We start from the raw sequence: 13,046 nt of genomic DNA, 5'->3' as shown, positions 1-13,046 counted from the left end.
GCTAGATATCAGGAGGTGCTACTTCACAGTCAGGGCGTCTAGGGTCTGGAACCAGCTTCCAAGAGAAGTGGTGCTGGCCCCTACCCTGGGGGTTTTTAAGAGGAGGTTAGATGAACACCTTGCTGGGGTCGTTTGACCCCAGTAATCTTTCCTGCCGGATCTTTCTAGTCCAGTTGGACTAGATGATCTACTCAGGTCCCTTCCGACCCTAGAAACTCTAAAAGTATGAAACTATGAAACTATGAAACATTGTTACTGCACTATGCTTAATACTTCCAAAGTACAAACTTCCCATACTGTGCCATACGCACAGCACACAGTTATTTTTAGCAGCTACTTTGTGTAGTGGCACACTATAACAGGGGAATGTGCCACTATGGTGAGGTAGCTCCTGGTCACATGTAGACACCTGTGGACGTTATGTCACTATAGTGTGTCGCTATGGCAATGTAGCATCATGTGTAGACATGCCCAAAGCACCCTAACTTTGTCCAGTACCATATCACACTGACAACTTGTCATGAACCTGAGAGTAGAATTGGCTTATTTGAAATATTTTCAATGAAAGTTAATGGAATTAATGGAAATGTGTTTCTTCTGGAGTTTTTCCATCTTCTTATAGAAAAAGAAGTCTAATTTTTTATTTCAGGATTTTTTTTTTTTTTTCAATAAAAACAACAAACCTGAGAAAAATCTGATTCTGGAAATACTTATCATGTATCAAACAGCTATACCACAAAAACAAATATCTAACTGACACAGAACAGATGATATTGGAACATCTTCCTTCGTCAAAACAGAAATATAAGCCAGGGGTTAGAAGCCTCACTAGATGATGCTCCAGTATGATAAAAGTTGATAAGCAAGACTGCAGATGAAGATACAGAGACCATTATTCTCACTCAAGTTTAAATCGGCTTTTAAGCACATTTCAGGGATCCTGGGAGGGCATGTACCTGTGTGGGTGCCTAAGGTAAGACCTGCATGGCAGCATCCAGATGGAGAAAATGGTATGGTTTCCATCTCCTGCCCTGTTTGAGATGCATATTTCTACAGTCCTGGAGAATACATTCTCTTTAGTTCTGTCTCAGATACAGAAACAGGACAAAAAATGTAGAGAGCTTTAGAGGTTACTACTTTCTCCATTCATGTATGAAACTAAGTACTGTGTACTTTGGAACAAGATTCTTGTGAAAAATGTCCTGTCTCTGTTTTTAGCCAAAAAGTTCAAGAGGTGCTACATTTAATAATAAAAGAATGTCTAATTCTGAAAGCCCTAGGGGGATGCCTTTCTATCAAGGCCCTGACTGGTTTTGTTTTTTGCTGGCCTAAATTCCTAGAAGGCTTTCTGCTGGTTCTAAATTTACATGCTGTAAATATTAATCTATGCAGACCACATTAAGATGGACACAGTAAAAGAATTATGCCTAAAACAAGTGAAGGAGCTCTCACACCAGATCAAATGAAAGCAGGCTGTTCCTGACCATTTCATTGTTTTGGGTGTTCTTGAGATTTTGCACAAAAGGATGATTTCCAGAAAAAGTCCTTTTTGCCATTCTTTCGAACTGCCCTCTTTTAATCACTATGGGCATATTTCCTGACCTTTGCCTCTGACATACACAGGATGGCTCAATATACATATATAAAATATACAGTATAGCTTAGGTTGGCTCAGTTCTGGCCTCACTATATGCCACTCCAGTAAGAGTTATTGTAAAAGCTATTGTAACTGATTGACTTTCGCTAGTAATACAACATGAGCAGGCTTTTCAGGACACAGGAAAGCAACATATAGAGACTGTTACACTGCCCCCTAAAGGTGGCCACCAGTTCCCAGAAACCTTGGACCTGGGTATGCCAGATGTGGAGCCACTTTGTGCTTCTGCAGTGATGAAAAGCAGCCCCAACACGAGAGAGTTTCTGGTCCCATAACTTGTCTCCCTATTACTTCATTTCAAGCCTTACTATTTATAGAGGGTTTTGTGGGTCTATGTAAGTGCAATATGATTCAACAGAAAACTGATTTCCCACAACTTCTAGAACAAAGTAACAAACCACACTGTATTATATCTGAGTAGATATCACTGAGCTTGCTTAAAGATGCATCAGTTAAACATTACTGGGTCTAGTTTTCATGTGCCCTAACATTGCCTTACACATTTCCAATGAAATTACACTGAAGTGAATGCAACTATATCTGAATATCAATAATAAAAACATTGGTGTGCCTAAACTGTACAAATAGATTCAAGAAATGTGATATACTGGTATATTATACAAGTGAGATAAAAGCTACAAAGAAGAAAACTATCTGCAAACATTAAACAAGTAACGATGTGAAATAGAATTGGGAAGAGTAATAAACTGAACTTCAAAAGCAAATATTTAGGTTAAACATCTGAAAATTACTTCTAATGCTAAGGTCAATTTTTTCCAAGAAATGTGACTCAGACAGCATCATTATATGCATTAAAAAATACTGAATTAAAAAAATATGCATTTAAAGTAGACAAATATTCTACACAGGGTAGGTGATAGACTTATTCTATGTGGCTTTTACAAGAGGTAATCCTTTAATCCTTATTCACAAGCATAGATTCTATATCAGCCTATATTCATGAGCAAGGGCAAACGGTTTAAGGAATTAAATGTCTATAAATTTGAAAGTTCAAAAGAAACTAGTATATTGACACAAACAGCAGTAGTAGTTGAATAAGCTGAGTGCCAAGAAGCATATAACACAGGCATTGTATTATCAGTGCCAGAATGACGGAGGACAAACTCACTTTGTCACATCATGATGAAAAGTGTTCAGATACCAACTAGGACTGTTTAATGAACTCAGAACGGCAAGTAAATATTGCTTTGATCTATCTGACCTCCCAATCAGTCACCCAACTTAGAAAGCAACTTCTGGAGTAACTGGGATGGCTAGGAATTTTTATGAATTTTTCACTGGGGCTCTAGTTTTAAACCAGCTATAGAATCTGTGGCCATTAAATGGATATTGTGACCTCTGTAAATTGACTTTGTGAACCCAGTACAGGGTTGGTGATAGACAGAGATCCATATCTCCAAAATCAGCCTTCTTCATCCTTCTTCTTCACCCTTCTGTGGTACCCTTCTTGACAATCTCAACAAAGAGGGTTGGAAATATTCATGGGAATTAAAGAATGAAGACTAATAGTGATAGTTCCTGTGTTTTTTTTCTCAGCTCATGTTCATGTGACTAATAATATGAATTTGGAATACAAGATGAATATTATTTTATTGTTTATGGCAACTCAATTTCTCTATGAATTTCCTTGTCCGTCTGATCACTGGCCTCTCTGCTGAAACTAGCAAAAGGAAGTTCAAATAATGCAAACTGTGATGGCAGATTTGGTGATATGGACATCTTTTTACTGGAAACTGATCTAAGACAACTATCTCATATCACACAAGCCACTAAGAAGCCTCTGGTAGTAGTTTCTCCAGGCTTTGATCTAGGAATGGTATCTATAAATCTCTACTGCCAGTCCCCATATCGGTTACCAGTTTTACCAGCAGTGTGCTTCAGTTTCATCTGAATTTCAAAAGTATTTGCAATATTGTTTTACAGTACTACAGAGAGTAGAGTCATGTACAGTAAAGCATTTTTCAGGATAAATATTTTTAAAAGATTAATTTAAAATTATTTCAGATACAGTGGTTTGTCCCTCCACTTATAGAAGGCCAGATTTTCAGAAGCAAAGAGGGACATTTCATAGACTCATAGTTACATAGGTCTGTAGACCATTCCTCTGCCTTGAGGCAGGTTCATGTATTTAGACCAGGCCTGGCAACTATCTATTTAATTTGTTCTTTAAAAGTCTCCAGTAATATGTATTCAAAACCCTTCTAACATAGTCTTCTCCAGTATTTAACTATCCACATAGTTGTAAAGGTTTTCCTACTAACTAGCTGAACTCTCACTTGTTGCAAAGTAAGCCTAATATTTTAGGTTCTGTCCTCAGGAGACATGAGAATATGAGGATGACCACACCCCACTCTCTATAGTGAACTTCTACATACTGGAAAATGGTTATCTTGTCAACTTTCAGTCTTCTCTTTTCCAGACTAGGCAAACTCAGTTCTTTCAACCTTTCTCATAGGTCATGGTTTCTAAATCTCTCATTGTTGCTGTGCTCCTGCTGTGCTCTCTTTAGTTTGTCCACCTCTCCCTTTAAGTGTGCTGTCCAAAACTGGAAGCAGTGCTTCATCTGAGACCAAGAGTTACCTCCCTTGTCATATATATGGAATCCCTGTATACTCCAAAATGGAATTTTATTTTTTTTTGCAGCATCCTCTGCATTTTTTTATAAATGTCCACTCTATTCCATTGCCTGTGTTACTGATAAAATAATAAACAATACTAGACCAAGAACAGGTTGCCGTGACACCCCACTTGATATGTCCTCCCAGTTGGATAGCAAATCACTGTCAGTTACTCTCTGAATGTTATTTTATGCTAAGTTCTGTGCTCACCTACAATAATTTCATTTTGACCTTATTTCCCCAGTTAGCTTTACAGCATGAACTATATTACACATTTTTGGTGCTATGGACATGAGAAATTAAGCTGCACACATGGTTACTTACATGTAAACTCAAAAGTAAACTTGCATTAACATAGGATCACAGGAAACTTGGGCTAGAAGGGTTCTCATGCGGTCATCTAGTCCAGTCCCCTGATCAAAGCAGGCTTATCCCTTACTAAACCATCCCAGCCAAGTATCTGTCCACCTTGCTCTTGAAAACTTCCAGGGATGGATATTCCACTATATCTCTACTAGAACAAGCCTATTCCAATGGCTGACCATCGTCTTAGTCAGAAACTTTCTCCTAATCTTCAACCTAAATTTCCTGTGCTGCAACTTGGGGCCCATTACTGTCCCCATTACTGTCCCCTAGAAATACAGAGAAAAGCCCATCTCCAACCTTTCTATAATCATCCTTCAAATATTTGAAATCTTATCAAATCTCTCAGTCCTCTCTTCTCCAGACTAAATATACCTAGCTCTTTACACCTTTCTTCATAAATCTTCCTTTCCAGGCCCCCTCTTGTTGTTCTGCATTGAACAATTTAGTCTGTCCAAATCCTTCTTGAAGTCTGAGGTCCAAAACCATATACAGTACTGCATACAAGGCCTCACCAGTGCCAAACTGATTGGAAGACATACAAAAAACTAGAACTCTTGGTTCTATTAGACCAACTAGAACTCTTGGTTTTATTAGACCAACTGGAAAATTGCAAGAAAACTGTCCTTTTCTGCAAGCTTTTGGGATCAAAGTCCCTTCATCAGAGCTGAAGATGGAAGGCTGTCCCTCTGGGACCACAAGAGTATCTTTGTGAGATTTCAGATTTTAGGTTTTAAACATCATTGCAGAACAACAAGAAAGGTTTTTTACCTCCCTTCCTGCCATCTGACACCTCCAGGGAAGGAATTTTACCTTGTCCACACATCAAAGAGCTACTCAGCACAGCTCACAAAGACACTCTCAGGGACCCAGAGTGACAGCCTTCCATCTTCAGCTTCCTCTGTGCAAAAATGAAGTTTATTTCCTACCTATGGGGACTTTTTACCATCTTGTACCATCTATACTTTTCCCAGAGTGTGATGAAGGGACTTTGATGCCAAAAGCTTGCAGAAAGAGACAATTTTCTTGCGTTTTTCCAGTTCAAAAGGTATGATTTTGGAAGCAAGAGTTCTGTTTTTTTGTATGTCTTCTTGTCTCAAATCAACATGGCTACCAAGTAAACCCCTGAAACTGATTAGAAGAATCATGTTCCTTGATTTGCAAGTAACACTTCTGTTAATACAATCCAGCATGCCAGCTGTCCTTTTTTTATAACAAGGGCATGCAGTTGGCACATATTCAGTTCATGGTCTACTGTAACGCCCAGATCTGTCTCTACAATAAGTTCTGCAGCCTTAGACAATCATTCCCCCATGCATATTTGTGCATGCAATGTCTCCATTCCAAACACAGGACTTTGCACTTGTCCTTGTTGAATCTGAGAGGCTGAGAGGAGACCTGGTGACCATCTATAAACTTAGTGGGGGGGGACCAGAAGGGAATGGGAGAGACCTTGCTCCCCCGAGCACCTCCAGAAGTAACAAGGAATAACAGCCATAAGTTGTTAGAGAGTAGGTTCAGACTAGACATTAGAAGGCACTACACAGTCAGGGCAGCTAGGATCTGGAACCAACTTCCAAGGGAAGTGGTGCTGGCTCCTGCCTTGGGGGTCTTTAAGAAGAGGCTTGATGATTACCTAACTGGGGTCATTTGAACCCAGTTTTCTCTCCTGTCTAGGGCAGGAATCAGACTAGAAGATCTGCAAGGTCCCTTCTGATCCTGTATCTATGAATCTATGATTCTCATCTAATTGATGTAGGTTCAATTCCTCTCTGAGTGAAGGAGACTGAGAATCCAAGTCACCTACTCCTTGGATAAGTTTTTTAACTCCCAGGGTTTGGGGCTAAAAGGTGGGAGGTTCATCCTCCTCTGTCTAATAACTGTTAATCTTTCCCCCCTCCCTTCCCTTTTCAACCTTTTGTTTTCCTAATTGCCATCTATTTACATTCTCACTGACATCCTGTCACACTTTTTGCTTCTTCCATTCTTTGGAGTCTCAGAACAGTAAAGACTGCCCATGCCTGAAGAAAGGTGGTTGCACCGGAAAGCTTGCAAAGAACTTTTTTCCAACTACCCAGTTTCTCTAATAAAACATATCACACCAACCATAGGAACCTTGCCTGCCTATCTGCTAGTCATGGATTTTTGCCTTGCTATAATTTTAGGATTCACCATACCTTATATTAGTACTCTGCAAGTGTAGAGCAGCTGACCACAGTCCCTCTGCACATTCTGAACTGAAAGTTGTAAACAAGTGCCAAAAACTGCAGTTAAACAGCCATACAACTGCAAATAGTGGAATAGGATTCTGCCCTGTGTGTCAGGCGAAGTTAGAAGATGCTTGGAGGTGAAAAATAAGCATGGGAGAGTGAGACAGAGAACTACAGGTGGATGGTCAGAGCTGTAATGTTAAACCATAAGTTTTATCAGTGGAAGTGAGTGAGATATAGTGAAAAGGAACAGAGCTGGGAATTAGGTATGGGTGTTGATGAGAAGAAAAGAATGACATCAGGGAAAGACAGCAAAAGGTAATTTCACTGGGGAGAAAGACAGGAAGAGAAAATGTGTTTTTCTCATTTTCTCCAAACTAGTTTTAAATGTACTACATGAAACAAAATGTTTCCTCAGTGCAATGAAACAGTCTTTCAGCTATTCATAGTTCTTTTGAACATGACAGGCCTTTCCCTCTCCATTAGGTGAGTAAGAAAATGAATTGGAAAAAAACATGTTCATCGCTAGCTGTGCCATTTTTCAAAGGCCTTGGGATAGCATTATACATTCTGTAAAGCTCTTTCAGCAAAATACACTTTGTTAGCAGTGATAATATAGAGATCCCATTCTGTATGTGAAGTGCATGTCAAACACCATAAGCTCTCCTAATTATAACAGCAGCAATCCAATATGACCTATAAGACTGAAGGAGATTATGTCTTGAGATACAATCTGAACATCAAAGTTTGAATTGTAATCATTGGTTCTGTTGCCTAAATATGCTCTGAAAAGTACATTAGGAAGTACATCACCCATGGAGCACACAATTACCACTGTGATCTCTGCTTGCCAATAGACCTGCTCAATACTGAAGGGATATGGCTGCATTCCCTAGAGTGCGAATACAGTCTATTGTAAGCAGGGCAGTAAACATTGTCAAAAACAGTTTCTCAAGACCACAATCATCACTCCACCACTCCAAAACTGAGACACTGCAGAAGCCTAGCAATGTTTAGCTGATGCCCTAAAAGATAAAATAAGTGTGATTTTTTTTCCCAAATAAAAATAAACACATTTGATGACTGGAATCATCCTCCTCCTTATTCCTTTTTTAAATGTCTTTCCTTTCATATAAAACCCTTGAGTATATGAAAATACTTTTGGCCATGTTTTTAGAAATGAGTTTCTACTGGTTGCATTGTAGGAAATTACATGGCACTTTTCCAAAAGACATCAGCCCAATGACAGTGACATGAGACTGACCTTCTTTCAAACATCATAGCTAAGTTTATTTATTCAGAGTCCAAAGAACCCATCAACCATGGAATTCTTTAATGAAAGTGATGATTGAGCTTGACTTTTGACCTTTTTATTTTTTCTGCCTCTGACCTTTCCACTAAACTAAATGTCAAGCCTAGTATGCATCACCACTATAGGTCTTGACCTGAAAGCTTCTGAGCACACTCAGCTGTCTGGGTTGCTCATGGGATATACTCAACTGACTGCATGATCAAGTGCAGATTCAGGTAACATCTGTGACAGAGAGATGTCCAAATTGTTTGTCATCGGCTACTAAAGAGGAGAATGAGTTGTTACTATCATCATCCCTCCTTTGCTTATCATGTGGGTTGTATCAGGTTTCTTCAACTTGTTAACCATCTGTTGTCATGCATTATGCCCCTGTGACTTTAAATGAATATTATGTTGCAAATACAGAATGTAATGAACCTTTAAAAACAATGTGAAAGCCTTGTCTAGTAAAAAAAAAGTACTCCTCTTTAGCCTGACTATTTTTAACATTAGAGCATTTAAGTATGCATGTACAGACTGTCGAAACATATTGCAAATACATTGCCTTAGCTGTTATCTCTATGACAAGATAATAAATCCAAATGAATGAAAAACTAGTGAGTTAGATATATACACTGAAGGGACAGATACTTCAGAGACAGAATTTGCCTACGAAGAGAAAAACATACCTACCACAAGAACAATGTCATGCACACTAATTTCTATGTAACTTCAACATATGTAAAGAAACATTTTAAACAAGTACTGAACCTGATTAAGAACAAAAAACTGTTAGTTAGATATTAAATATGTACATAGAATTAATAGACAATGATGTGACAAATCACTCCATTGCTTGAATTTGCTTTGCAAGCATGCAGAAGATTAGCAACCTCAACAGGTTATGTATTATTAAGCATCGGGTTTTCAGTGTTCAATAATTCTGTAATGGAACTATTAATAATCAGGATCCTAGATGCATGGTTTATTATTCTAATTACTAAACAGCAATTGTTTCTCTCTCTTACACCAACAAACAGTTAACTCACACATTAACTTCAGTTGCATTGATACCATTGGGACTATTCTTGAAAGCAAATGCTCAGTAGGGTAAGGGGTTCATAATTAGCCCTTAGGTCTTATTTATTATTTATTGTAATGTTCACCTTAAAAAAAAGAAAGTCATGCAGAGATTAACAATCATCAGCCTATCAAACTACAAAAGGTTGGCCTGCCTTAAGAAAATAAAATCACAGATTTATAGCTTCTTATGTATTCCAGCACATCTAAAGAAAAGATATTTCACCCTTAGAAGTAAGCAAAGTCAACTTACCATATACTCCATGTTTGAAGCAGGTGGGAAGACTTTACCTCGAACTTGATTGTGATAATCAAGAATGGCAATCATGTCATTTTGTGAAATGTATCGCTTCCTCCTCACTTTGGGGATTTTTCCAGAGTCCAAATGAGCTGCCAACCCTGCTTCAGTGTCAGTGAAATTATTGTTTGACAAGAATAGGTCAGTGGAATTGGGTAATACTATTGCACTTGTTTGACAGAGAATGGAAAATAAAAAAATGTAACTGAGTGCAGAGATTACTGTCATTTTGGGGTCAGGGAAGGAAGACAGGCCAGAGTTGTTCTGCTTTAAATCAGGAGAGCAGCAGATCTGCAGAAGTAAAAATGTCAGAAGATGTGATTCTCTACATCTTTGTAGCAAAGATTAATGTTTTTTTTTTCTTGATGCCAAATTATCATTATGATTATAATCTGTCAGATCACTCAGACAAACAGTCTAGAGCTATTCCTTTAGAACACAATACAATCTTACTAACATTGTGGCTATGCTCAAATGAAGTTCCACCTTATCATGAATGCTATTATCACAAGTATCCTCTTTACACACTGACTGTACTCACAGAAGCAGTTTGTGCTGGGAAGACTACAAGGAATCTCACAGACTGTTATGTACTGGAAATGAAAAGTACATTCCAGAGTATACCTTTTACTATTTGCATTGATATCTCCTAGGCAAACTGGCAGTCAAAGTATATTAAATGCAGTAAAGCAGGGCATCTTAGTAATGACATTCAAATTCCTCCTTACTCCAGTAAAATGTGATGAACATTGGAAAAAATGCATGCACAGAAACTTATTAGGCTGAATTGCTTACCTCTGTATAATAGCAAAAATGAATACAGTATACTGTTCTTGCACTCTGTACAGCTTGTTCCTATGTAGTGTTGTGAACCCTTGTAAGAAGGAGTGTATCTTATTACAAACCCTCAAAGAACAAAACTCTGCTAGTTTTGAAGCTGCTGGCTACTAAAGCTGCTAACAGCTTTTATATGTTATAGACTGTGTGATCCAAAACAGGCAGTCTTTCTAAGGCTATCTGCCTAGCCAAAATGAAAGGGGAGGAGATTTTCAGAGAACACACTGTGATTGGGTGGCATCTTTTTAGTGTAGGTGGTTAAAATAGTCTGCCACACCCACAGCTCCTATACTACAAAGACGCAAAGGCAAGCCTCTTTTTCTCAATACTTCCTACCTTACCTCTGACAGTTTTTTCCCACTGCTATTTGATAAGCTTCATCTTGGTTTCTTAATGTTTTTTTAATGTGCATATGATATCCATCTATTTATTGTTTAAAAACTAAGTCACAACCCATACATTTAGTTAGGCAATATTTAAGCATAAGATAATGAAGCTGGTAACTCAGACAACCTACAACTTAGCATGCCAAATCAGTGCTCAATATAGTCCAAAGGAATGCATTCAAAGAGTGAACTAAACACTGAATTGAGTGAACTGAGCTATATCAGTGGGATTATAGGGTATGCAAGCAACTTCACAACAGAAATGTTTAGTTCATTCATTGTTGAGTACAACAGATGTTCAGAGCACTGCACACACACTATTGCTTACACTTGCTTTTGCTCACTCTCTCTCTCCCATTCCTCATACTTACACGTGTGCACACTCACATGTGTTTATGCACACACTACCCTTATTGATCCTTGCTTTGGAATGTAACTAGCAAATGTGTCAATTACCTGAACTTCTGCCTGTGAGAAACTACAGAAGCAGCATGACAGAGAGGGAAAAAGAGCCAGGAAAACATCTGTTTCAGATTTACTTGCATATATTTGGAATTATTTAAGCACAGAATGGTTCTGCCACTCATACAGTAAAGCTGAGGGCCTAACACTGAGGTTATAAAGAATGTAACAGCAGCAACAGCAGCAGCGGCAGCTAGTGGCCAGCATCCAGCAGTTGCATATACGGGGGCTAAGGATTGGAGCCTATACAATGTTGGGTTGATCAAATGCCAGGAGCAGGAGACCTGGTACAATTTGTAAGATGAGGCCCCTCAAAAATGCAATAAAATTATTTTGTGAGTCATAAAAAAAATGGGGAATGGGAATGGTCGGAAAAGGGGACCTTTTCATTTGTTTACATACCAAACATTAGATTTTGTTCAATTTGGTAGTACACTGGTTTTCAGAACTGTGGCTGGAGAAGCACTGCAGGAATTTACACCCTTAAGGGAAGGTGGTTCAGTGGTTAGAACAGGGAAAGAGAAGCCAAGACTTATGCTCTCCTCTTGGCTCTGCCACTAGCTCCCTGTGTGGCCTAAACCAAGTCATTCAATCTTTCTGTGCAATCTGTAGTATACTATAATAGTCTTTTACAGACATGGTGTAAGGCTTAAATAATTAAAACTTGGCAATATGCTTTGAGTTGTAAGGTGTTATATAAGTTGAAGATATTATTATGATATTAATACATGCCAATGTTGTCCAATACTAGTGCCTACATTGTATCCACAGATATTTATATAAATGACAAAACAAGCAAGTCTGAAAACAGGAATAAGCAGCAATAGATACTAGGTAATTTGTTCTCCACCCTGCCCCATGTACATAGAGGGCATATTTGCTTATATTAACATAAAGAAAATATTATTTCATTCTCTGAATATAATGTGAGAAAGTTTGCGCTGGTTTGGTTGTATTTATTTCTTAGATTTAATTGTGACCCTTCCCACAAAGTCTCAGCAAAGCTTACAATAAAAGTGTAAAAGACTTAGAATCATAGAGTAGCAGGGCTAGAAGGGACCTCCAAAGGTCATCTAGTTCAGCCCCCTGCCTGAGGAAGGATAATCCCTATCCAAATAATCTAAATCATCCCATTATCTAACCAAGTAGCAAAACTGCATAGTCAATCATGACACAATCACAAGACAAAACACCCTAACCTGCCACAGGTAAAGCAGGGAGACCATGACAGCCAATATCCTGTTGCTGTAACGATTGCTAAAATACGCTTAAAAGATCCAAGGAAAAGGGCTGCATGTCCTGCTACAAAAAGAAGGCAAAGCCCTCCCACCATTTACACCAATTGGACAATGGAGTAAAATGCATGCACACAAACTTATTTGTTCCTTTTTGACCCCAAATATGATCAGCCTGAACCTGAGAAGAGGGGTAAGACCTTCTAGCCAGGAACCTCCTGGGTTAAGTACCAGAAGGATCACCAGCACGCCCCATTTAAAATCCCTAGGCTTGGCTGCAAAAAACACCCAATGTTTCTTAGATGTACTTGGTAGCCACATTGGTCTGAGACAAAAAGAAATGTAAAACTCTAAAACTCTTGGTTCAGAGGTATCAATAGTTTTAGAGTTTTGCATTTCTGATGCTTCTGAGAAAAAAAGTCCAATTCAATAGCAATGCACCCAACCCTGCTCATTCGTGCTTCCCTGGTTCTGAACAGGCAGAGCTCATCCCTGTCCCATTCAACCTCAAGTACCAACCCACAGTCAATAAAAATAAAAATATCTCCCATCCATTTTCCCAACATTTTACCCATTCCTGTTCCCTTC

At 38.6% G+C, this 13,046-nt stretch overlaps 1 protein-coding gene across 1 annotated transcript in view; it reads right to left on the bottom strand.

Annotated features, from left to right (window-relative positions):
* PI15 (peptidase inhibitor 15) overlaps nt 1-10,531 on the bottom strand; it is a 35,394-nt gene extending 24,863 nt beyond the window's left edge. Inside the window, exons 1-2 of the mRNA XM_019549406.1 lie at nt 10,334-10,531; nt 9,494-9,829 (exon numbers count right to left, since the gene is read on the bottom strand). Coding sequence (XP_019404951.1) covers nt 9,494-9,766 — 273 coding nt within the window. The 5' untranslated portion in view covers nt 9,767-9,829; nt 10,334-10,531. The remainder of the gene's footprint in view (nt 1-9,493; nt 9,830-10,333) is intronic.
* Nucleotides 10,532-13,046: the final 2,515 nt, after the last annotated feature.

The sequence above is a fragment of the Crocodylus porosus genome, unplaced genomic scaffold (assembly GCF_001723895.1).
Source record: "Crocodylus porosus isolate Cpor-Errol unplaced genomic scaffold, CroPor_comp1, whole genome shotgun sequence".
NCBI classification, from domain to species: Eukaryota; Metazoa; Chordata; order Crocodylia; family Crocodylidae; genus Crocodylus; species Crocodylus porosus.
The sequence above is the reverse complement of the archived record's forward strand: the minus strand, read 5'-3'. Positions and strand labels throughout refer to the sequence as shown.